General features: G+C 33.2%; 1 protein-coding gene across 3 annotated transcripts; it reads right to left on the bottom strand.

The window, feature by feature from the left end:
• Positions 1-17,693: 17,693 nt before the first annotated feature.
• Positions 17,694-26,003, bottom strand: LOC133034828 (uncharacterized). Of its 3 annotated transcripts, none has more exons than XM_061110255.1 (21): positions 25,773-26,003; positions 25,040-25,138; positions 23,984-24,135; positions 23,676-23,748; positions 23,406-23,528; positions 23,093-23,201; positions 22,801-22,880; positions 22,495-22,576; positions 22,123-22,262; positions 21,924-22,034; positions 21,697-21,813; positions 21,529-21,618; positions 21,383-21,436; positions 21,093-21,167; positions 20,854-20,929; positions 20,635-20,734; positions 20,386-20,455; positions 19,938-20,011; positions 19,418-19,530; positions 18,735-18,986; positions 17,694-18,362 (listed from the first exon to the last, which is right to left on the bottom strand). In XM_061110255.1, the coding sequence occupies exons 1-21, from the start codon at positions 25,896-25,898 to the stop codon at positions 18,088-18,090; spliced, it is 2,391 nt and encodes a 796-aa protein (XP_060966238.1). In that variant the 5' UTR covers positions 25,899-26,003; the 3' UTR covers positions 17,694-18,087. The 3 variants fall into 3 exon arrangements, with proteins under 3 accessions (XP_060966238.1, XP_060966237.1, XP_060966236.1); XM_061110254.1 differs by having other exon boundaries at positions 18,735-18,992; XM_061110253.1 differs by having other exon boundaries at positions 18,735-18,998.
• Positions 26,004-27,171: the final 1,168 nt, after the last annotated feature.

Genomic DNA, 27,171 nt, shown 5'->3' on the forward strand with positions numbered 1-27,171 from the left:
CAAAAAAAAATCATATAAAATAATATAAACACACAAAGAAAGATGGAGAGATTGATTGTACCTGTTGGAGCTTGAAGCTTTGCTACCGCCTGTCCTTCGTCGAGCACTCAAGACTGGGGTCTTGGATGGAAGTCGTCGAGAAAGAGAGAGGTTGGGACTGGGACAAACGGAGTCGTCCCTAAGGCTGGGGCTAAGGTGAGAGAGAGGGAGTCGTCAGTGCGGCGGGGTTGGAGATGAGGGAGCGAGGGAGCCGTCGTGAAAAATAATTATGTTGTTTTGTTGGTATAATGAATCAATAGTCGGGCTCCAAGGTTAGGGTTGAAGTTGGGTTGGGGTCTTGGGGATTGGGGTCCAAGTGCCTGGTCGGAGTCCAAGTCCACATTGAGGTCCAAGTCTTGGTCTAGGTCCAAGGTGGGGCCTGTTGGAAATATTTTACCATGATCTAGATTTACTACCATGTATGTTTTATTAACAACCTAATATTGAATTCTAAAACAATGAAATAAACACATAAAAGTTTAAAAAAACCTTACATTGGGTGCAGCGGAATATAATGACTCCTTCCGTTCAGATCTCTAGCCCTTGATTCCTTTCTGTAGCAGAGCATAATCAAGATCTGAACCTGGATCTTTTTCTCTCCTTCCTTGATGCTGATTCTCCTTCTTTGTTGTTTGGATTCTCCTACAGTCTTACACACTATGATTGAGATACCACTTGATGTGTGTGAGCACTACTCTATCACTCAAGGCTATTTCGAAATTAAGAGAAGAAAAGAGAGAGAAAGTGGCGTGTAGAAAGTTTGCTCTGAAGGAATGAGATGCAAGTGCATAGTTTCCTGAAGCCAACACTTTCTATTTATAAAATGCCCTCTAGGTTTAGGTTAGAATTGTATGGCATTAAAATAATAGAAAAATAAATGGTAAAGGGCTTGCATAGTGGGCGGCCATATAAGGAAATTGGGCCTCACTTTGCAACTTTTCCATTTTGTTATTTTTCATTCCCATTTTCTCAAAAATGCCAATTTTCCAATTTAACCATTTAAATGCAATCCTAATTATTTAATAACTAAAAAATAATTATTAAATAATATTGTCATTTAATATATTTATTAATTTAGACATATAAAGTATCTTAATTAATAAATAAACCTAGAATCTCTTTTCTTTACAATTTCGCCCTTGCTTAGTGAAAATTCATAAAGTAGAGATCGTCTAACTTTAGAATAATAATTGATTAATTAAAATCAATTAACTGAGCCTTACAAGCAGTATGGTCTCAACTAGTATGGGGACCATGGGCCTAAATTTCTGAGCTTCCAATAAGTCGAACCGAATTTACCAAGTAAATTCCCTAACTTATTAATTCCTTATTGAATCCACACTTAGAACTTGGAATTGCACTCTTAGTAATATAGAACGCTCTATATGTTCCACGATATAGATACGTCATTAGTTATCCATTGTTATAATCCTAATTTGATCAATGACCCTCTAATAGATGATCTACATTGAATAGGCACTAAGTTACCGTTACACCTTCAATGTATTTTATCCTTAAAACACTTAGCTCCGTATAAATGATATTTCAGCGAAGTGAAATGAGATCTCCACCATTTATCTCTGTTTAGCCAAGCTCGAAGGATATCATCATTTCCCTTCTAAATTCCTATAGAAGTTATAGATTCCATATTTATAGTAGCGCTCCTACTCAATTATACTATCATGTTCCCAAAATGTACGTATCACCCTGACCCAAAAGTAGGCTTAACTAACAAATCAAAGAACATGTATAGTACTCTTGAGATCGAACCTAACCATATCAGGATTAAGATCATTTGATCTAGGATCAACAGGTGATATTGAATTGAATAGATATTACGGTAAATTTTAATATATCTAATCAAAGTTCAATATCAGTCCCTTTCGATGTATACTCCATACATCCGATACTGGTAAACTTTGCCAATGTCCTGGAAAGGACATAACACTTTTCCAAGGTGTAAGAATACCTATCGCTGATTATATCATGTCAGTCTAAATCCAGTGTTCTGACAAATCAGGAAATAAACTTTCGAACATATAATTGAGATTATATTCCACTGTGCTGACAACACTATAATCTTTAACAAATTCATATGTTCTGGACTTAAATAGAATTCATACATTATATATATATAATCATGAAATAAATCATGTGAACCATGCAACATAAAATGTTATTTCTGATCTTTATTAATAAGTAAATCTGATTATATTGAAATGAGTTTTATTTTGGGCACAAAACCCAACAAACTCCCACTTGCACTAATATAAAACAAAATGTGCATTTCAAATAATCATTAACACCTTGATATACAAATCAACTGCAGTAGTAGTAAACTCCTCGTAATAGGATCTGAGAGGTTGAATTAATAACAACCTTTTCTCCACCATTACTTTCCCTTAATAACAAAATCCTTGATATTGTGAAATTCCTCTCTATATGCCTACTCTTTTGGGATACTGGATTCTATACCTTTGGCAACTACTTTTGGTTATTCAGGAAATAACACTAGTAGTTAAGACAAGTTGGAACGGTGCCACAATTGTATAGAACTTTCCTTAGACGGAATAAGTACCTTTCCTGCAACTTTAACATTCAGTCTCTCTCTGGTAGACTAAGAGACTTCAGATAGGTTTTTACACTTCTCCAAAATTACTACTCCACCCCCAGAGTAATCACCATCTTATCAGCAGACTTTCTAGCACAAAGGCAAGTCTCGAAATCTGATGTGGTGTAGTCTAAGAGTTTTAAACACACCCTTATTGACTAAAATATAGTTCCTCTCCTTAATCTTAGGATTTACTTGATTATCTTCCAATGTTCTTCTCCTGGATTAATCTGATACCTACTCATTACTCCCACTCAACAGCAGGTGTCTGGTCTAAGGCATACTAAAGCATATCTGAGACCTCTCACTGTTGATTTAAGAAATTTTTTCATGGCTTTATCTTTTCTGGAATAGTTGAGACTTTTCCTTAGATAAATAAAATCTATGTCTAGAAGTTGTGAAGCTTCTATAGATTGCCATTGGAAAGAAAATGCTTCAGCATCTTACTAAAGTAAGTTGCTTGCATTAGAGTAAGTAATTACCAGGTATACCACAAGCCATAGGTTTAGATAAACTCAAACCTATAATACTAGGAACAGGAAGTTTTGTTAAGTCCATTGAGTAGACTTATTAACGAAAATTTCCTTTTATGTCCTTGTAATAGAAAACTTTAGGTTACTCCATGTGAATAGATCAAACCATAGTTCTCTTGGCTTTTCTTCTTAGTTTCTTATCTTGACAATCCATTACTTGTTTAAACTCACAATGGATTTTAATCACTAGTGTCTTCCAAGTCATAATAAGGTGAGTTCCTAGAAACTCTCCCACTACGACAAGGTACCGTGAATTATGTCTAAGAAAACTATATGGTATTAACCTCTTCGGTTGTGTCAAGACAACAGAGGCAGTGGGATCATCATGTAAAGATGATAGAACACTTTTGGAATCAAGAAAAATTATCTCCTTTATTTGCTACTTTATTTTCAGACTTAGTCATTTTCTTAGAAAAGTAGTATTTGTTTAAACAAACACTTTCTTATCTAATGACTATGGGATGGTCCACCCCTAATCATTTAGAATAGCTAACAAACATGCAAACCAGGGTTAACAGTTCTAACTTTTCTTAAGATTTCGATTAGGTCATCCATGAATCTAGTAATGATTTACATTAATTATACAACCATTGCATCATTCTGAAATTATATTACCATAGAAGGATTTAGGCAACGACTAGTAACTAATTATCAATATGCAAATTGAATTTCTGGGGAGGTAAGTTTGGATATAATTCAAAAATCAAATTAATGATCTTTGAACTGCATATCTACTAACTTTTTCTCCACCCCTATCAGTTCGCAAAATCTTTAACCACTTACCTTAATGGTTTTTCACCATTGCTAGAAATTCATGAAATTTTTCAAGTCAAATTTCTTTTGCATAAGGTAAAATCTAGAGTAATCGTTTTACGAATACAACGAAAACTCATATCCACCCCTAAATGTACATCCATCTACGAATGAGATGATTATACTTTCAGTGGATATAGGCTTATTAACTCTTTGTAGAGATTGATCTTGTCAAAACCACTATGAACAAGATACAAATGCCATAGATTAAAAAAATGGTTGTAGTCTTTTGAAGACTTAGGTTTAGTTACATCAAAGAATTCTTAGAATAGTGTAAGTGGATTCTGGTCACAGAATACTAAACTCATACAGTTTGAATCCATTGAAAGAAAATGGTTATTAAACACCTGTGAAAGTGTAACTGTATAATGAGTAATTCTTTCTTCGACCACCACTACTAATCTAACTCTAAGTTTGATTTTCCCATACAAGTAGGAGATTTCTAAGATTGAGGATTTATATCATTTGGGATAGAATTTCGGGAATATAATCACATGCGTCATTTAAATTTCTTAAGAGAAAATATAGAATGACATGAAATGATTTATAGACCATTCATCCAATGATATGTTATTTAGCTAATTTGAAATGAATAAGCTAAGAGGAATTAGGATAATTTCGTATTTAAATAAGAATCGAACGATGCTCCGATTAGCGAGAGTCAAAGTAATCTTATTTATACAATCTTCTTGTTTCATGTAAATACTAGTCTAAGGTGTCATCAATTGATGAACAGCTAGATGTTGCATTTACAATATTTATCTTTCGAGATCTAACACAATTATGAAACTTAATAATGACTTAATTTGGAGGTGTTTCAAAACTAATTGCATTTTTTCTATTTGTTCGTACTAGAAAATGATTTTAAGTTGGTTATGTTAAAAATAATAATCAATGAAAATTGAACTTTAGATACTATTGTTTATTATTTTAAAAAGAGATAATTGACGAAGCTTAAGAACAACAAAGCTTGGACGAAGGCTGAGAAGAATGGATGGGAAGGGTTCTTACAGTAGTTCTGGTATCAATAGTAGAAGGTCGAGAGTAGCTGATGGTTCAAATCGTGAAAGGGAACCTCAAAATTGTTACTGTGGTATCTCGTGGATTACAAGAATATCAAACACGAAGGCAAACCCAGGTCATCATTTCAGGAGGTATAGACTTTCAAGTGTAAGGATTATATTTTTTTCCCTTATATTATGTTTTTTATTTTTGTCCATTATAAGAAAACACGGTAGTTATTTTCGAAAATTTATTCAAGCTGATGGAGGATGTAAGTTCTTTGAATGGATGGATGTTGAATCTTGTGGAAGGTGCAGAGAAATAATTCTAGGTCTATTGAGGAAGATAACTAAACGTGAAGATCAATTGATGTTGTATGAAGCAAATGAACATTTGAAAGTAAATGAAGATTTGTGAAAGGTTCATGGGTGTGATTTTGGTCACATATGGGTATTGAGAAATTGGAAAAAAAATTCTGATGGTTATTTGTATATTTTATATGGTAAAGTAGTGGTAATCTCTATGTATTGCCAATTTTCAATTAGGGGTGTTCATTGGATCACATCCAATGTTTTTGGCCTATCCAGATCCGATCCAATTATTTATTAGATGTTACATTTTACCATCCGATCTGATCTAATTAATTTCAGTCATCCAATCGATCCAACATCCATTGGATGTTGGATTGGATCGGTTCTATCCATTGGATGTATTTCATATATATTTATTAGTTTAATTTAGGTTTACCCAATATATTAGACCTAGTATTTTTTAGATCAGATCAGATCCATCTAATATTTTAAGTCTAGTATGTATTGGATTGGACTAAATCCATCCAATCCAAAAAAAAAAAGAGTAAAATATTAATGTTAATTTTCATATATTAATTAGTTCGATTAAATGTTGGATGTATTGGATTTTTAGACACCTCATCCAACATCCAATCTGATCCAATTGGATATTTGAAAATAACATCCAATCCGATCCGATCACAATTGGATATCCAATATTTGGCGGTCGATTGTCATTGGATCGGACGGTTCTCATTGGATTGAATCGATTCATGCACACCCCTACTTTCAATATCATGTAATGGACATGGCACTTGTATTGCCATTGTTATTGAGTTTGTAATGTATATGTACTGGTTTTGGTGTTTGTATAACAGATATTGTTAATGAAATTTTGTGATCAAAACTGAAATTGTTAATGCAATATGGTACTGCCAACTTAGGTATACTTGCTTACAGTTTTTGATACAATTGTATTATCAACTTAGGTATATTTACTTGCAGTTTTTGATACACTTGAAATTGTGTTTTAGATACAATTAAAATTGTGTCAATTGAGACAAAAGATGTAATTCTATTTTCGCTTACAATCACACAGTTGCCATAATTTTATTTCCTTTTTTTCAAACAAAACCTGTCTCAAACAAAATATGTTTCAGACATAAATTGTCTAATACAAGATCAAAAAGAAAGCAAAAGATAACATATGGTGTTTCACAAGTATATAAACCTGCGATCAAAAAGATCATACAAGATAACATTCAACTACTAATACCATTAACAAAGCACAAGGCAATGTTTTAATTTTGTATCACAAGTACAGATTGTTTGAAAAAATATATAATATGCCATCTAAGGTGTTTATAAGATTCTAAGTCAGTACCTAACATTCATTACAATATATTGCCCTAATATTTCCACTTATAAAGTCTTATATTTCTATTTTTCACAAAATATGGCCTTAATATGAGTTACAATTCCTTAATCCAAAATACAATACAAAAGATGAAAAGTGCAACAACTAATGTGCAGATGACGGTGGCTCAATAATTATTGATTCCCTTGCTTGTTGCTTGCTTCTCCTCATGTTCCTCTTAACAGTTTGAGGATTTGGATTCTTTCAGGAGGACGACCCATCTTTTTCTTCTAGGGAGATTCCTAGTACCATAATAATTTTTAGGTTAACAAAGTGTGTATACTGTACAAATTTCAATACAAAGTTAATTGACATTAAGAAAAGAATATACCTTTTCTTGTACTAGTTGTTTGCAAGTGGTCTTTGTATGACCTAGTTATTTGCAATTAGAACAATTGTTAGACTGCCTAAATTTCCTTATTTTAGTTGCACCAGGTGGAGGTTCATTCACTTCTCTTCCCCTTGATCTCTTGGGCTTGCCAGGTAGAACAATTTTTGCTGGTAGAAGGATTGGATTTAGGCCTTTATCAGGCCAATGTTTAGGACTAGACATAGGTGCAATTGGCCCTTCATAAGTAGCTGAGAAGGCTTCTTTCTTGTAACATTCAGCAAAAAAATCATTCTCACTAAGATTGAAATACAACAAGCAAACTAATGCATGAGCACAGGGAATACCTATAAGGTCATAAGATCTGCAATAGCATGTTTTGGTCTCTAAATTTATTGATTCCACCTGCCCAGTAGACACTGTCACTTGGAATGATCCTCCAACAGACTTTGTACACTGACATTTCATTACAAACTTCTTATTCTTCCTGACAGATTCTTTTTACTTTCTCATTCTATCCATCAACCAATAACAAACATACTCTAACAGAGTTATGATTGCCTTGTCTCTTCCATCTAGTATGGCTGAGTTGAAACTCTTACAAAGATTACTCAACAACATATCACACTTAGTAGAAGTCCTAAAGTGGGACTTGGTCCATTCAGATGTTAACTTTTTGGACAACCAATCAAAAGCTGTTGCATTAGTCTCCTTCAATTCATTCATTCTCCTTTTGAATTCTTCCACTGTAGTAGCTCTAGCACAAGCCCATAATTGTTGCTTCAACAACAATTCAGGAAACTCCATCTTGAAGTTAGCATAAAAATTCCTAACACAAAATTGTATTTCAAAACCTTCATAAACTGTTCCTAAAGCCTTTTCCAGTCCCTTTTGTCTGTCTAAAATGAAAGTGAAGAATTCTGTGTCTTCTACATCTAGGTCCTCTTTCAGTAGTTGCACAAACCGAGTCCAACTATTAGTGCTTTCCTTTTCAACTATAGCATATGCAAGAGGAAACATGTTGTTATTTCCATTAATACCAATGGCTACAAGTAACATACCTCTACAATATCCTTTCAAAAAGCACCTATCTAGCTTGATGATGGGTCTGCAGAACTTGAAACTAGATTTACATGTTGAGGGCATATATAAACCCTTTCAAAAAACCTTATATCATTCACTAAACTTGTTCTGATGAAAGTTGTGCTGCCAGGATTAAGTTTTACTACTTGTGCAAAATAATCATGTGGAATATCATACTGATCTTTAGCAGTCCCATGTATCTTGGCTATAGCTTTGTTCTTAACTCAATAAAAAGTCCAGGGGGAGAGTTTAGAGTACCTACCCTCAGGATTTTCTTTCTTGAAATCACCAAATGACATAGCTGGATTTTCTCTGAACTTCTCTAAGAACTCTTTTGCAATCCAATCAGCATCCACCAGCCTGTTTTCCCATAAAATTTCACAGCTGTGTTCTTCCTCAAATTTATTGATTCACATTATAGTGCATTCATCTCTCATCCTATGAGCATACATTAACAATTTATAGCCTTCTTCTTTGCATACAACTCTAATTCTTAACCTATCATTGTTAATATATCTGTATTGCCTATCAATGCTGATAAAATGTTCCTTTAATGCTTCTCTCAAGTACTCAACAGACAGGAATTCCATTTCCAATTCAAACGTGATATCTTTAGGCTTGAACTGTGGATCAAATTCAATGTATTTCTTTTTAAGCACTGGTCCATCTTCTTTATCACTAACCAAGCTGACCAAATCATCATCCTTTTCATATCCTCCACCATCATCATCATCTTGGTAAGCTTGACTGCATAAATCATTGACTGACCCCAACCACTGGCTAGGGTCAGTTGTTCCTTCTTCAACTAATTTTGGATCTTGGGTTTGTGGAGCATATTCCTCTTCCACAAAATTTGGATCTTCTACTGATTGTTTTTTTTTTCCTCCTAGTTGGTGTTGCAGATGGTGTTTCTCTTACTCTCTTTCTGGTTTGGGGTGGTCTTTGGTTACATTTTGAGATCTGGTTTAGGGTGTTGTTTTGGATGGTGTTTCTCTTACTCTTTTTTTGGTTTAGGGTGGTGTTCGAGATACACTTCTGGATATGGTGCAGGGTGGTGTTTGGGCTACTATGTGACTGGTTTATGGTGTTTTAGAAGGTGTTTGGAATCTGGTTTGTGGTGTTTTGGAACAACCTTCTCCTTTTCTGGTTTTGGATATTGTTTGAGATCTGTGTTTGGGGTGATTTGTTGAGATTTGACTGGCCTTTGTTTCTTCTGGTTTGAGGTGGTGTTTTGGATGGATTTTTAGACTAGGTTTGGGGTGATTGGAATAGTTCTGTATGGAAAGTTTTTTTCTTGGATTGGGGTGGTATTTTGGTTGTTATTTGGGACTTGGTTTTGGGTGATGGTGTTGGGCTTTGTGCCCTAAATAAAACTCTATTTCAATGTAATCTTTTCTATTCAATTATCAATAAAGAAACAGATTTAATTCCATTACTTGTTTAATGTGTTATTTGGTTCATGTGATCATTTATTTACTTATTTGATTAATAAATTCATCCCAACCCTTATCATACTAATATTCTTGTTTATTGTGTTGTCAACACAGTGGAAAGTAATCAATATTGTGTGATTAAATGTATTCCTAGATTTATCAGTACACAGTGGAACATATAGAGCGTTCTATGTAACTGAGAGTGCAATACTAAGTTCTATAGTGGTTCATGTTGGAATTTTATTTTACCAGGATCTTAGATCTACTCACAAGTATGTTGTTTAACACCCTAAATATGAACTTTCTAAAACGATAAAATAAACACATATAAAGTTAAGAAAACCTTACATTGATGCAGCGGAATTAATGTCTCCTTCCACTCAGATCTCTAACCCTTGTATCCTTTCTGTCGCAGAGTATTATCAAGATTTGAGCCCGAATGTCCTTATCTTTGTGTGTGATCCTTCACAGTCTTCCAATCTATGATTGAGTTACCACTTGCTGTGTGTGGGCACTTACTCTATCACTAAGGTTCGAAATTTAGAAGAAGAAAAGAGAGAGAATGATTTCGGCCAAAGAAGAGAAAAGGGAAGGCTTAGTTTTTCTAAAGAGAAAATTTTTTGACAGAAAAACTTATTCAAAGTTATAATTTTGACTGAGCCATCACTTTCTATTTATAGGCAACTACTAGGTTTAGGTTAGGAATTATTTGGCATTAAAATAATAAAAATATCAATTTGAAAATCCACTATAAGTGGCCGGCCATGGTGTGTGTAATGGGCCCCACTTGGTTTTGCAGTTTTCACAAATTTTATTTCTATTTTCTCAAAAACGTCAATTTTCCAATTCTAACCATTTAAATGCCAAAACTAATTATTTAATAACTAAAATAGAATATTAAATAATATTGTCATTTAATTTAATTATTAATTAGACATATAAAGTCTATTAATAAATAAATAAACCTAGAATCTCTTTTCTTTACAATTTCGCCCCTGCTTAGTGAAAATTCACAAATCAGACATAGTCTAACTTTAGAATTATAATTGATTAATCACAAATCAATTATTGAGTCTTACAAGCAGTATGTTCTCAACTCGAATGGGGACCATGGATCTATATGCTGAGCTTCCAATAAGTGAACCGAATTTACTAAGTAAATTCCTACTTATTAATTCTTCGTTGAATCCACTCTTAGAACTCAGAATTGCACTCTCAGACTTATATAGAGCATATTATATGTTCCACGATATAGATATGCTATCTCATTTAACCATTGTTATAATCTTATTGTGATCAAAGATCCTCTATATAGATGATTTACATCGAGATGGGATAATTTTACCGTTCTCACCCCTCAATGTATTTTGCCCCTTAAAACACTTAGCTACCTGTAAATGATGTTTAGTGATCTAAGAATTAGTCACTTAAACAAGAGCTCATCCATTCACTTCTATTTGCTAAGCTCGAAGGGAATCATCACATGACTTCTATACACCAATAGAAGCTATAGATTCCATATTTATGTTCAGCACTCCCACTCAATCATACTATCATGTTCCCAAATATATATGTATCACCCTGACCCAAAAGTAGGCTTAACTAATAAATCAAAGAACATGAATAGCACTCCTGAGTTGAGCCTAAGCATATCAGGATTTAGATTCTTTTAATCTTAAGATCAACTACTGAAATTGACTTGGAAAGATATGACGGTAAGTTTATAATATCTTAACTAAGTTGCAATATCGATCCAGTCCAATGTATACTCCATACATTCGAAACTAGTATACTTTGCTAATGTCCTGGAAAGAACATAACACTTACTCCAAGTGTAAGTACACATCATCGCTGATTATCACATTAGTGTAAATCCAAAACACTGATGAAACAGGGACTTAGTCTTTTGATTCATATGATCACAATCACATTCCACTGTGTTGACGATACTGTAATTGTGAATAAACATATGATCTGGATTTAACTGATTTTGTGTATAAATGTAATAAACATATTAAACCATTAGCATGTAAAATTCATGCAAACATAAATCACTTCAAATTTCTTATATTGATAACTAATCAGATTGTAAAGAGTTTTATTTAGGGCATAAAACCCAACAGTTCAACGAGGAATTAATAAGTTAGAAAATTTACTTGGTAAATTCTAGATCTGCTTATTGGGAGTTCGGTTATATAGGCCCATGGTCCCCACACTAGTTGAGACAAAATGCTTGTAAGAATCAGTTAATTGATTTTAGTTAATCAATCTTAATTCTAAAATTAGACTATGTCTAGTTTGTGAATTTTCACTATGTTATGGCTTGATTGTGAAGAAATGGTATTTTAGGGTTAATTTATTAATTAAGAGACTTTGTGGAGTCTAATTAATAAATATTATAAATGATAATTTTATTTGATAATTATTTTAATTATTTAATAAATAGTTTTTGCATTTATTGAAGTAGCAAAAAGTGGTATATGTGAAAAATAGATAAAATAGTTGAGAAAAATGGAATAAACCAAACTAGTGCAGGGCCCACTATGTGGCCGGCCACTAGGTGCCAATTTTACTCTATTTTATCAATTTTTTATTCCAGATAATTGAACCCTAACCCTAGTAGAAATTAGTATAAAAGGAAGGTTATGGTCTCATATTATCCAACTAATGCCTCTAAAGATAAAAACCTAGTTTTTCTCTCTAGGTTTATGAGACCTCTTCCTTCTTCTTCTTCTAATTTGAAAATACCATAGCCTTTCTTCACAAAACAAAATTCAGCCATTAGTGATTGAGTACATGTCCACACATAACAAGTGAGTCCTCAATCATAGTATGTAAGACTGTGAAGAATCCAAACAATAAGAAGGAGAATCGGGCTCAGATCTTGGTGATACTCTGCTACAGAAAGGATACAAGGGTTAGAGCTCTGAGCGAAAGAGTCATTTAATTCCACTGCAACCACTGTAAGGTTTCTCATACTTTTTATGTGTTTATTTTCATCGTTTTAGAAATTCATATTAGGATGTTAATAACATACTTGTTAGTAAATCTAGATCCTGGTAAAAGATATTCCAACAGATGGGTAGGAATTTAACTGGCCAATTTTTTTCTTGGTTTGGGGTTGTGTTTTGGATGTTGTTTGACACTTAGTATTGGGTGATGGGTAGGGATTTAATTGGCTTGTTCTTCCTTGTGTTTGGGATCTGGTTTTTGCTGATGTTTTGCTAGTTTGGGCTTTCTCTCGTTTGGATGGTGTTTGAAAGTTGTTCTAATTGCTCTACCACAACAAACAAAAATGGGTCCTCAAAGGAGGTTGGGTATGAATCTTCGTCTAGTATTAAATATCTTGAACCCACAACTCGAGATATATTTATGGTACGTTTTGCCAATCGTCATTTTGATGAGACAAGTTTCTCAGCTTTAGGGAGAGGGGAAAAGAAATTATATGGAATGCACAATCTGTGTGGATTTTATACCCTAAATAAAACCCATATCAATACAATTTGATTTGTTATCTATAGAAGATTAGAAGTCATTTATGTTTACATGTAGTTTTCATGTTTATGGTTTAATGTATACAATTTCTGTTAAATCCAGAACATATAGTTATTCACAATTAGAGTGATGTCAAAACAGTGGAAGGTAATTGTGATTATATGATTCAAAATATAATGTCCCTTGATTCATCAGTGTACTGGATTTACACTGATGTGATAGTCAGCGATAAAGCTTACTTACACCTTGGATAAGTGTTATGTTCTTTCCAGAATATTGGCAAAGTATGCTAGTTTCGGATGTATGGAGTATACATTGGACTGGGACCGATATTGATCTTGGTAAAGATATTATAATCTTATAGTTGTATTTTTCTAAGTTAATATCACTGGTTGATCTTAGACCAAAAGATCTTAATCCTAACATAGTTAGGTTCAATCTCAAGAGTGTTATTTGTGTTATCTGATTTGTTAGTTAAAGCCTACCATTTGGTTCGAGTCGAACGTACATTTTGGGAACATGATAGTACAATTGAGTAGGAGCGCTAAACATAGATATGGAATCTGTAGCTTCTATCTGGACATAAAACTGAAATGATGATTTCCTTCGAGCTTGGCTTAATAGAGATAAATGGAAGAGCTCTTATTTTAGTGATTATATTAGTTTACTAAAGTATCATTTATAGGAAGCTAAGTGTTTTAAGGATAAAATACATTGAGGGGTGAAACGGTAAATTTGTCCCTACTCGGTGTAAATCATCTATAGAGGATCTTTGATTATTGGGATTAGAACGATGGTTAAATATTCATAGCGTATCTATATCGTGGAACATATAGAGCGTTCTATATAACTGAGAGTGCAATTCCAAGTTCTATAGTGGTGCAATGAGGAATTAATAAGTTAGAGAATTTACTTGGTAAGTTCTAGATCTGCTTATTGGAAGCTTGGTTATATATGCTCATGGTCCCCATACTAGTTGAGACAATACTGCTTGTAAGACTCAGTTAATTGATTTTAATTAATCAATTATAAATCTAAAATTAGACTATGTCTTATTTATGAATTTTCACTAAGCTAGGGCTTGATTGTGAAGAAAAGAGGTTTAAGGGTTAAATGGCAATTTTATTTGATAATTAATTTCAATTATTAAATAAATAGTTTTGGCATTTAAGTGGTTGTATTGGTAAATATTGCATTTGTGAGAAAAATAAGATAAATAGTTGAAAAATGGTAAAATTGCAAGTGATGGGCCCACATCCTATGGTCGGCCACATGTGCATGATTTTACCATTTGTTTTATCAATTTTTAAATGCCAAATAATTCAAACCTAAACCTAGATGGATTCTTATAAATAGATAGTGATGGACTCAAATTAAAAGATGATGAAAACTTAATCACATTAGCCTTCAGTCAAATTTTGAGCATTTAATCTCTCTCATATTCGAATCATTCTCTCTCTCTTTCTCTCTTTAATTTTCGAGCCCTATATTGATAGAGTACATGCCCACACATAGCAAGTTGGTACTCAATCATATTGTGTAAGACTATAAAGAATCCAAATCAACTAAAGGAGAATCGGGCTCAGATCTTGGTGATACTCTGCTACAGAAAGGATACAAGGGTTAGAGATCTGAGCGGAAGGAGTCATTTAATTCTGCTACAAACCAATGTAAGGTTTCTTGAACTTTATATGTGTTTAAATTACATTGTTTTAGAAATTCATATTTAGGATGTTAAATAACATACATGGTAGTAAATCTAGATCCTGGTAAGATAATACCCAACACAATCATTATCTCAATTTGATCCTCGTACAAATCAATGTGAACTTGAAGTTCAAAAAATAATTTATTTGTAAAATATTGCAATCATTTACCAGATGGATTCACTGACCCAAAGAAAATTACAAAATTACATATTCCAGCTAAAAATGTTCATGCTTGAATTGATGTTCTAGAAGGAAAAGTTGAAAATGAGTCTAAAGCACGCTTGAAACGTGGTAGACCAGTTGGTTCCAAAGATACAACACCTCGAAAAAAGAAAGGAGCAAATAATCTCTGTGGTCCTAGTGAAGAGGCTAAAAATTTCAAGGAAGATGTTGACATGAACGAATATCTTGAAGAGATTTAGGTACCTAAAAATAATAGAAATAATGAGATCTCAATAAATTATGTCAATACATGAAAAGAATGGGACCTACTTGAAGTAATTATCGACAATATTTTTGCTTATAATATAGCGCTAGAAATTATAAATGAAAATGAGAATCTTGAACCTAAATCTGTCAGAGAATGTCAAAATAGAAAAGATTGGCCAAAATGGAAATAAGAAATTCAAGCAGAATTGAATTTACTTGCTAAACGCAAAGTATTTGGACCTATAGTCCAAACACCTGAAGGTATAAAACCCGTTAGATACAAATGGGTATTTGTACGTTAAAGAAATGAAAAAAAATAAAGTTGTAAGATACAAAGCAAGACTTGTAGCACAAGATTTTCCTCAAAGACCATGTATTGATTATGAAGAGACATATTCTCTTGTGGTGGATGCAACAACAATAAGATATCTGGTTAGTCTGGCTGTGAGTGAAAAACTTGATCTATGATTAATGAGTGTAGTCACATCTTATTTATATGGATCACTAGATATAAATATTTACATGAAGATCCCTGAAGAATTTAGGATGCCTGAGTTATATATAACTAAAGTCATCAGAAAATGTGCTCAATTAAATTGCAAAGATCATTGTATGAATTAAAACAATCAAGACACATATGGTACACTTGACTTAGTGAATAATTATTAAAGGAAGGATATACAAATAATCATATTTGCCCATGTGTTTTTATAAAAGGTTCAAGTTTTGAGTTTGTTATCATTGTTGTTTATGTTGATGACTTGAATATTATTGAAACTCTTGAAAAACTTTAAGAAGCTATGGAATATCTAAAGAAAGAATTCAAAACAAAAGATTTAGGAAAAACAAAATTTTGTCTTGGTTTACAAATTGAGCATTTAAAAAGTGAAATTTTCATTTATCAGTCAACTTATACTGAAACGATTTTGAGACAGTTTTATATGGATAATCACACTCATTGAGTAGCCCAATGGTAACTAGATCACATGATGTGAATAAGGACCTTTTCTGACCTAAAGAAGAACATGAAGAGCTCATTGGTCCAGAAGTACCATATCTTAGTGCAATAGGAGCATTGCTGTATCTTGCTAACTGTACAAGACCTAATGTAGCTTTCTCTGTTAATTTATTAGCAAACTTTATTTCTACTCCAACATATAGATATTAGATGGGGATTAAACATATACTTCGCTGTCTTTAAGGTACTATTGATAAAAGATTGTTCTATTCTAATAATTGTGGGTCACAAATTATTAGCGACGCAGATGCATGATATTTATCTGATCCACATAAAGCTAGATCTCAAAGTGGTTATTTGTTCACTTGTGGTAACACTACTATATCTTGGCAGTCAACAAAGCAAACTTTGGTGGCTACTTCCTCAAATCATGCTAAGATACTTACAATTCATGAGATAAGTTGAGAATGTGAATGGTTAAGATCAATGATACAACATATTCGAGGAACATGTGGATTAACATCCAATAAAGAAGTACCAACAATTCTCTATGAAGATAATGTTGTTGTCATCACTCAACTGAAAGGAGTGTACATTAAAGGAGAAAGAACTAAACACATTTCACCAAAATTCTTCTTTACACACAATCTTCAAGAGAATGGTGATATCGATGTTTAACAAATTCGATCAAGTGATAATCGTGTAGACTTATTCATAGAGTCATTACCAACATCAACTTTCGAGAAGATGGTTCACAAGATTGAAATGCGTCAATTAAAAGATCCCGTGAATGCCAAAATGAGGAGTAATTTTATATTGCACTCTTTTTTTCTTGACCGAATTTTGTCCCATTCGGTTTTCTCGGTGAGGTTTTTAATGAGGCAGTTTTTATGAACATGCAAGGAAATTTATAAATAATAGATATTTGTGGATGTGCAAATTTTTTTTCAAATCGACTACCATTTATTGTAATTATTATTACATTTCCATAGTTTCCTAATCTATAAATCATTTATTTGCATAAATAAAGTTCACCTCATTAAAATAATATGCTCAAACAATTCTATCTCTTTGTAGTTCTAGATCGAATTAAAGTTCTTATACAAGAAGAAGAAAAAAAAAACTTTATTTTTATTTTCTAAATGGAGAAATAAATTATGTTTCTTCTGACATTCGGAGTCGAGGATCTAATCTAGCCTTATAGTTGTAAATCATTCCATAGTACACTTACACTGAACATAAAAAAAAAATGAATTAGTAAAAGTAATCACTTATAAATAAATAAATAAATAAATGCAGAAGAAAGAAGTTACATATTTTAGGTTATCAAATCGACAAATCGTGTAATTCCTAAACAATTACTACATGCGTAATAATTTGAATGAGAAGATTCCTCAAAGTCCAAACTCCATTTCAGATAAATATGCATAACTAGTGATAAATAGTGATACAATGCCTACATGGAGGTTAATACTCAAGTTTGATAAGCCTGTGTTTATTATAAATAATGACATTGGCGTTGAATAAATAACAAAATGACACAGTACAAATCATTCAAATAGAAAAACTTAAATAGCTTTTATACTACAAAATATTGATATTACATCCCAAAATGTTTATAGCCCATCACACAGTCACTGCTGTCTACAACAAATGAGTCAAACTTACATCAGAAAGCAGAGATAACAATTAACTGTCCTTTTCCTTTTCTTTTTTTTTTTTTTTTTTTTTATGTAAAAGACGACAATCTAGAAGAAACCAAAGAATATTATTACAAATCAAATTATATGTTGAAGAAAAATGCAACCAATACATTTCCTGGTGTGGTGACATAGCATATTACTCTCATCTTTAAGATGACTACCAAGCCAGCCACCAAAAGGGGGCAAAAAATCTACAGTTTGAAGCTTCCTTTAACTGTCATCTTGTTGTTCCTTTGTATGTAATTCACATTCCAGATGATGTCCGGTTTATCCTTTGGGCACCCAATTTTGGAGCAGCCGGTTTAGCTCCCCGACCTCTACCAAGTGATAAAGGCTTTGCCTTGGTAGTGGGTGCAGGAGCGGCGATAGCAGCCCAAGGATCGTCGTCATCAACTATTGCACTTGCTTTCAAGTTCAAAGATTTTGATGCTGTTCTTGGAGCAGGAGCAGCAATGGAACCCCACAAATCGTCGTCTTCACTTTTAGCTGTTGCTGTATTTTTAGGTCGTAAACTTGTAGCTACCGTCAAAGAAAATAGAAGAGATGAGTAAAATATCTCATTAGTTAAAGCCACAGCTGTGTAATTAAATGTCAAAATACAAAAATGCAATCATTTGTATACAAGTTTGTTCCTGGCTACCAACTAAAATGGCACAAGGCATAAAAAGCAGCTGATACTAACGTATATTTTGTTACTATGAAGTTTTTGTATGCTAAAGCCTAAGTACAAGTGCAAGAGGGAAGAAAAACCTTATGACTTGGACAAAGTAGATTTTTAGTTGTAACGAGTGAGAGAGAAAAAGGTTGAACATGCATTCAGATTGAGACAGTTCATTTGGCATTATCAAACATTACATTAATTACGTAGAAATCTAATTATTAAAATAGTACCTGCTTGTTTTGGCTGAGAAGTGGGTACAACAGGCCGCTTTTGAGCCGCTTGAATGCTTGCAAGTGCTGGAGCCGGTTTTGGTTCTTCAAGGGGTTCAATATCGTCCCAACCATCCTTGTCGCTTTCATGCTCTTCACTAATACCATTTTCAATTTCTCCCCAGCCATCAGTTGATGTGGGTGACTCCGGTTGAGGTTGCTCAGCCAAATCCGTACTGGAACTTACATGAGCAAGGGCGGTACTTGGATTATCTACAACTACAACTAATATTGTCAAAGAATTGTGTGAGATATTAGATTTTGGAACAAACCATGTATTTATAATAAACACTAATATGAAGGATTAGTAATATTGTGATCATATAGAAATAAGCATTGTTATTTGGCATCTCAAGGTGCTTATCACCACACCGATGTAGCACCCTATAGTTAGTTAGCGGTTTTTCATATTATTTATTAATTTAAAATGTGTGGGACCTGATATTAAAATATACCAATAACAGTATGCCACGTCTTGTGGTGCTTGGCACCTTAAGGTACCTATTAGCATTTCTCTATATAAATATGGCTATAAGGGAAAAAACAATCTACATTAGCATCAAAATTGTGAAAATCATTTATCAAGATGGATGTGCGTCTGTGTGTGAGCCATTCATAAGCATAAAAACCACCGTGATATGCACCTGAGCTTGCATTGGAAGTTGAAGAAGATAGAGGGGCAGTGCTAGTGTTCGCAGGAGCATGTGAAGTTTGATCAGAGGGTTTACCCTTGAGAGTCAACGAACTCATAGCCCATCTGCATGGTCAATAAGAGCTCCAGACTATTACTGACTCCACATAATAAGAACTCAATAAAACATGTTCATGATAAACCTCTTAACAATTTCAGTTCAAAAACAGATATGGAACATAGAATTAAGCACTCCGGCACAGTATACACTATGAGAAAGTAGGAAATAAACTAATGAGGGTATGTCATAAAATATCAAAGGCAAACTTAATTATCAGTTAGTGAATGACAGATTCCTCCATAGAAACGAAGTTATTCACAAACAAATTATACTATCATCAGTACAACCACCAAAACATAGTAGAAGTAATAATATCTGGATCCAAAATAATTTCCCATTCAACCAATGCTTCATAAAAGCCAATAGCATTGAACTATGAACATTATAAAAGTATTATAAAGTAGTGGCATACCCCAATAAACTAGCATTTCCGGGAATTGACGAGAGTCCAACACTTGCAGCCCCACTGGTATCTCCTGAGTTTATCTACAAAGAACGAGAGAAAAATCACCAAATCACACACACAAAATTGTGTTTTCATTTCTTTTCACAAAATCACCTCAAGATAGACTTTAGAAAGCACTATCATTTGGAATAATAATAATAATAATATATATCTAATGAGCCCTGTCGTTTAAAACTTAATTATCATAAATAATAAATGTAAGAAGTGAGAAGGAAGGAGTTTTTTGAGACAGACGGGGAAAGTTTGTGAAAAATTTAATGGGCCAGAAAAAAATGAGGAAAAACAGTATTCAGTCCAATCACATCCAACAGTGAAATCCTTTCTTATATTACATGCAGCCACATAAAACAGAAACATCATTGGAATTAAAAGCGGCAAGTATATATTAACACACCTTCTCATTGTATTGTTTCACTATTTGCATAAATTGATCAACTGCTTGAAATGCTTTTGATCGAACATCACTGCTTGAATAAGTAGAGAAAAAATACATTAAAAAATATGTCATAAAAACATCAATTATATTGAAAAAAGAGAATGCATACAAAGTAAAGCACAAACGTCTAAGCAGAGCCTTATGGTTGATAAGATGGACAAAAATACTGAAATGACGGAATTACACATCAAATGAAGAATGTCTGACCTGTCAGGATCAATAGTAAGGACAACAACATTCGGGAGAATCCGAGTTGCAACCTCATTGATGTCATAATAAGAACTGGTTGCACATAATGCCATGATGCCTGCCACAGAAATCTTTACCAGGTTGGAAAGCATAATAAAGTGCCCCAAAAAGTACGCTGGAAACAAGAGTATGTAAAAAGAAAAGCTAGACTAAATTCCACATTAGAACGTCATATACCTGCTCCTCTGGCAGGGGGAAATGTATCACGCAATGCACGAACAGTAAATGCATTAATCAAAACTCTTTTCCTTGTCTGCATAGGTAAACAGCAAAACATTTGGTAAATATAATGACCAAGTGACGTACGGTACCAACATTTAGTAGAGAACATTAAGCTGAAGATTAAGGACAACTAACAAAAATTTCAAGATTTAGATGTATATTAACAGTACAACTTATAATGCGCAGATACTAACCCCATCATTCAAGTGGCTTGCTATATTCCCCAGCAATATAGTAGTGTTTGTTCTGATTGCTGGCTCTTCATCAACCTGCAAGACTTGCAGAAATTAAAAACAAGATAAACACAAATAATTATCGCGAGAAATATCTACAATCTACTGCATTTATATTTATATAAATCTTAACCATGTTATTGTCAAGGAGCATATGTCTAGCCTAAAATGGTAAAAAGTCGGGAGCATTCACTAAATGAAATTGAAATAAGCTATAGATAGATCTATTGAAATATTTGTATAAGTCACACCTGTAACTTAGAAAGATACTTCAAGAATGACCCTGAAATGGTACGTTGAGAGAGCTGCAATCCAAGTCAGATAAGTAAAATACACATATATTTATATATATAGGTTCAAATGATTCCTACAATTACAGCATACATAGCATACAAACCTTGGGAGCTAGAACAAGCATGGATTTAAGTGTCAATTCTCGGAGAAAAGCAGAGGTATCAGAGAACCCAGTTGCTACATGAGGGTAAACCTAGTCACAAGCATTGAAACGAATTTAAAAAACCACATTCAAAAGTAGGGTTATAATCTTTCTATCATTGCTTCATACTTGCTCATCAACCACGTGTGCCGATAAGGATTCTCCAAATTGATCTATATGTTGCAGGAGACCAACTCTAATAGCTCGATCATTGGAGGCAAAGAGTTTCACAATTGTAGGCAGCACCTAAAAAATCCAAAAAAAAAAATCCACAATTTATATATTAATTTATTTATTTAAATAACTGTGAGCATCAGAGCAAAGACAGCCTCCATAGAAAGCAGAAAAATTGAGACCTTAGCACTGAACTCTTCTGTTGAAAGCCACGAACCCATTTTTAACAATGCAGTCAGAGCGGGAGCAGCAGCTGAACCAAATTCAAGGGCGGAAGCTAATAAAGGAAGCAGCTGTAGGAACCAGTATAAGTGATATGAGCAACATAACTAGAAAAGTATGTTTTGTCCAAAAATAAAATGACAACTCCAAGATCCACACCTTTTTAAGAACAATTGGTCGAGGAAGCTGCTCTGCCAAATTTGGAAGCTTGCGGAAGAATGTATCTTTCTCAACGCTATCTTTCAAATTTAAGATTTCCATGAAATGTATGGTATCCACCAATTTATTTTGGAAATATTCTGTAAATCAAACTGTGATACTTAGTACCCAAAAAATGAAACAAAAGCAAGAAGATGGAAAGCAATCCATGACTTGAGAAGCACTATCTAGCCAAAGAAAAAGAGGAATAAGAATATATATATAGAATACTCCTAGCTCTCTCCTTCTCTATGTACGTGTGAAATTCTAATTACTATCAAGGACTATTGATGCAGATAACTTTTCAGTCTACAAAGCCATTCAAAATCTCACCACTGTTTTCTAAAAGCTTTGATGTATTCAGCCTGCGAGAAGGCAAGGAACTCAAGAGTCGCTGATAATCTGGAAGCAGAGACTGTGAGACAAGAAAATAGACATATGCAAATGAAATGAATCTTCCAAAAAAAGTGAAAGCCAAAGAAACATAATGATATTTTGGTAACTACAATAAATTTAAGAAATACCCGTAAATGACCTCACAGCTGTGGACTAAAATAGTCAAGATGCATGCTTACAATAAAATAAAGCATATAAGCAAAAGATAACATAAAAAAGTGTCCCAGAAAATCTAAAGAAAACCTTAGGAATGGATGCAGTATTGCGCAATTCCTCTGTTTTGCTCAACTTCAAGCCAGAGAAGAGCTCATATATTAGACAGCCTATCAATGAAAACAAAGAATTTAGATTTCTAACAAGAGGCCAAGAATAAAAGTTACCGGTGATCTAAAAAATGCACAAGACACAATGGAAAAGCTCTAAAATCTTGTTAAGATCTCCGGATATAAGCATAGACGGAAGTTATCCAACATAACGCCCTTCTGTTAGATATACCACGGAATTGGATAATAAAATGAAGCAGCAAAACACGTACCCAAACCCCAAGAATCAATGGCCCACGGTGGAGATTTTCTAATTGCAGCCCAGTCAGACTTCGACAACTCCACTGGTTTGTATTGTGATCCAATAAGCCAAGCATATTGCTGGATGCAAGTAACAATTTGTGAGAAATAAACTCATTTATCATTTCCAAAACTTTCTTCTTCTCAAGAGAATTTTTGACAAAAACGAACTCAGAACCAAGAAAAACAACAGCCAGTACCAGTCACAACATACTAAGAGATGTGTGTGCGGTAGAAAATAGACAAAAGCAACTGGATAATCAAATAATATGAATCTTATTTTACCAGCATTGATCCACCAGAAGCTTCAGTGTTATTATCAATCTCAGACAGAACATCAAAAGCATGTAGCTTCCAGTCTAAAGTTGGTGTAACAACAACACTAGCTAAGCAAACATTAGCATGAACCTGTAATAGAAAAAGTTAGTTCAGCAGTATAAAGGAAAAAAAAACAAGTGCATATAGAGAGTGTTATATGAAGAAGGTTTTCAAGACACATGCACTCGTACAAACAAAAGCTATGTCAACAGCATAAGCAGGAAAAAAAAAACTTACAAGTTTGCAATCATTATTTAAGAAGCTCACAGCTTTAGCTATCTGGTGTAGTCCCCATGCAAAATACTCATCCCTGCCAACCAGGTCAAATTAAAAATGTACCACAGAAATAACCAACAAGAAAACTAGCAGATATATCAAAAGTTTTCTGCAAATTTTTTGTGTACAAAAAAGGGATGCTATAGCCCGTTAATCATAGAACCTGAACCTGTAACTATCACTTCATCCATCCACAAAAAGAAAATTGGAAAAAGAAAATACATCTACCATATAAGACAGGGAAAAAAATATTGTTTATGTTTATATACCTCTGTGTGCCTTCTAAACCCAGTTCCTTGATCTTCTCTGATAGAGGCATAACAGGCTCTGTGACAATGTAGATGGTAACCTTTGTGGTGGAGCCATCAAAAGTTTCAGTCTCAGTACTGTGAAGAAACGATAATATATTTGGATGCCTGACCTGAAAAAAATATCAAAAATAAAAATTTAGCTGGTAAGTGTAGGCAAATTTTCATTTTCATGTGATTTCTACATTCTGTGAAACAAAAATGTAGATCGAATGCATGAAGAAATTGAGGATACATATTCAAACTATAGTTCTCTTGGAAATACATGAATCTTGAGGCTCAAAGACAGGAACTCTCGGCAATAATCAGGTAATCTCTAATTAAATAAAAAAGAATTAATATTGTGAGTTCTAAAAACTGTTCATTATTGATATTCCAGAATTTTGAAAAGATTCTTCTTTAACAATAAACCTTTACATTGTTTTATTATATCTAAAATATATATAAATATATATATATATCAATGTGTACCAGTTATGAAAATTATAAACAGGAAAAGATATCACTTTTTTATGCATGAATCAGATAAAAGTAAATATGGGAACAATGGTAGAGAACAATTCAAATCTGCCAAAAGAAAAACATAAGATAGAGTACTTGGCACTACTCCTATTGATTTCTTCAGATTTTATTTTATGTCCAGCAAACTAAAACCCTTGAGAATTTATTTCTTGACATGAAACAAGTAACCATCTAAACTTTCTGGTAGCAAGTCTATGAAAGACTAACATGCTCAGCTAATTCCCTAGAAATAAAAATTTCCTAAATTCTGCAATTTAGTCCTTATACTTAAATCATTAGCATTTTCAGGTCAATGTGGAAATTGAATTGCTTAAATTTAAGCTACTATTTTGATGAAAACTCCAATCAACCAGCCATGAATTACAAGATTACTCAAGAGCTATAATCGCAAAACTGATAATAGTAATAAGCATTCAAGCTAAATGAGTATGTGAGTTTATAGAGTCAGGGGTAAAACAAATTAATAGAAGTTAGTACTAGACATTGCTAACTTACAGTTCGAAGGCGCTTCACACCATTGCGACCAGCTGCTAGATGCCCATCTTGGGCATTACTTCCAGAAAGGGAAAAGATAGATACTGGTGAGCCATCATCCTGAAATGTAATCAAAAAGCATTTAAGAACATAACAACATTAAAACGTACGTAAAATTTTTGATACATATTGTCTAAACATATCAAATCAGATAACTGAGCCCTGGCCTCCTCTAAAAATGATGAAACAAGCAGAAAGTCTCCTGATTTAACAAACAATCTGCCAAACAGTCGATATGAACACTTGACAGGCAATCAATACTGCCTCCACATGATACAGTTGGTAATTACGACTAAAAACAGCCTGATCACAATTAGAAACACTTGAGATTCAAATAAATTTCCCAATTACACGAATATTCCAACTTTATAACCAATTCCATTAGCTCAGCAACCCAGAAATCAGATAATGAAATCATCACGGTTTACCATTTCCAAATAACACTAGTCCAATTCTTCTTCGAAACAAAACTCAAATCGTTAAAGCAATTGCAAAATGAGATCCAACAATTGAAACTCCAAAGTCCAAAACAAAAATGCAAATCCGGAAGGTTTCCAGTTCGAATCACACAAAGAAGTAACAATTATGATCACAATAATCGCAAGTGTGAAGCGAAATCCTACAAAAATTTTGAAATTGAGCAATGATCCATATCGAAATGAGAGATTGGATCGTATAAGATAAGATGTAATACCTTGGAGGTGCCGCGAGAGTGAGTCCAAGAGCCCCAAGCAGAAGAGTAAGGTTCGCCGATGGTGTAGGGCAGATCTTTGGGACCGGCACCAGATCCACCGACCACTCCCTTAAGGAACTTAAACATTTCTTCTTATTATTCTTCTTCTTCCTCTTCTTCTTCGGGTACTCCAAGACTCAGTGGGAGAGGAAAGAGAAGAGAGTCGGAATCCCGATTGGAAGAACGGGAAACAAGCCCAATGAACATGAACTAAACAAACAATGTACGTGTAATTACAATTCAATCCCTTTACTTTCTCAATTTACATAGCGTACCCATTATGTTTCTAAATTTAAAATTATCCCATCCACTACTTACATTCTAATGGGTAAATGTCATTTTGAGAATCGTAAAATTACAGTGAATGAATGGCTAAAGATTATAAGACTATGAGGTAAATTGAAAAATACATATTTTATTTATTAATTAATCAAATTTATTTTTAATTTATATTTAATTGAAACATATCTCTTTTTATTTGTATTGTACAAATACTCTGACATGAGGAAATAACATGAAAAGTATATTGAAGTGACAGGGCAAAATTAGTAAAATGTTTAAAAAAGAGGTAAAAATAATAAACTTTAAAAAAGAGAGTAAAAATAAAAAAGGACAATATAAAAATGGTATAAAGTCTAATTTCCTCATCATATCATCATTCAAAATTTGTAAAGAAATGTCCCTTTTTAGACTATTTATTATTTATATTATTTTTTGTGATATAAAAATATCAATAATTTTTTTTCATATTTTGTATTAAAGATTATGGTATATCTATATTAGTTTTGTTAAAAAAAAAATTATTTGAAAGGGAATGTCGATTTTTTTAACTTTTTATGAGTTGTTGTAGGTTGTTGGTATATAGATTTTATTGTACAATGTATTTCTATTTTGTTGTATGGTATAATATTATTCTTCAGATGATATTTATTTTTTATTTTGCTATGTTTAATAGTGGCATAAAATATTTTTTAGCATAATACAAATATTTTAATGTATGTATATAATTTTATTGGCATGCTACATGTTGACCTCGCTTTTGGCCAACGACAATGAGTCTTAATTGTAAGCGAATAATGATATAATATAATTGTAATAATAAGTAAAGACACAGAGTTTTTAAAGAGGTTCGGCCCCGAGCAGTTCGGTAATAGTCTACTCCCCTTGATTTGTATTGACTGAAGAACAAAGAATGCAGTGATTCTTCTCTTAGAGCTTTTACAATGATATCTCTGAGTATATCTCTTAGATAAGTTTTTTCGACCCCTTGCCCAGTGAGAATAGATCACTATTTATAGGGCTACAAGCCTTGAGGGAAAAGTTTCCCTTCTGTTTACAATGTCTATATTTGGTAAGATTA

This window comes from Cannabis sativa, chromosome 2 (genome assembly GCF_029168945.1).
Source record: "Cannabis sativa cultivar Pink pepper isolate KNU-18-1 chromosome 2, ASM2916894v1, whole genome shotgun sequence".
Classification (NCBI taxonomy): domain Eukaryota; kingdom Viridiplantae; phylum Streptophyta; class Magnoliopsida; order Rosales; family Cannabaceae; genus Cannabis; species Cannabis sativa.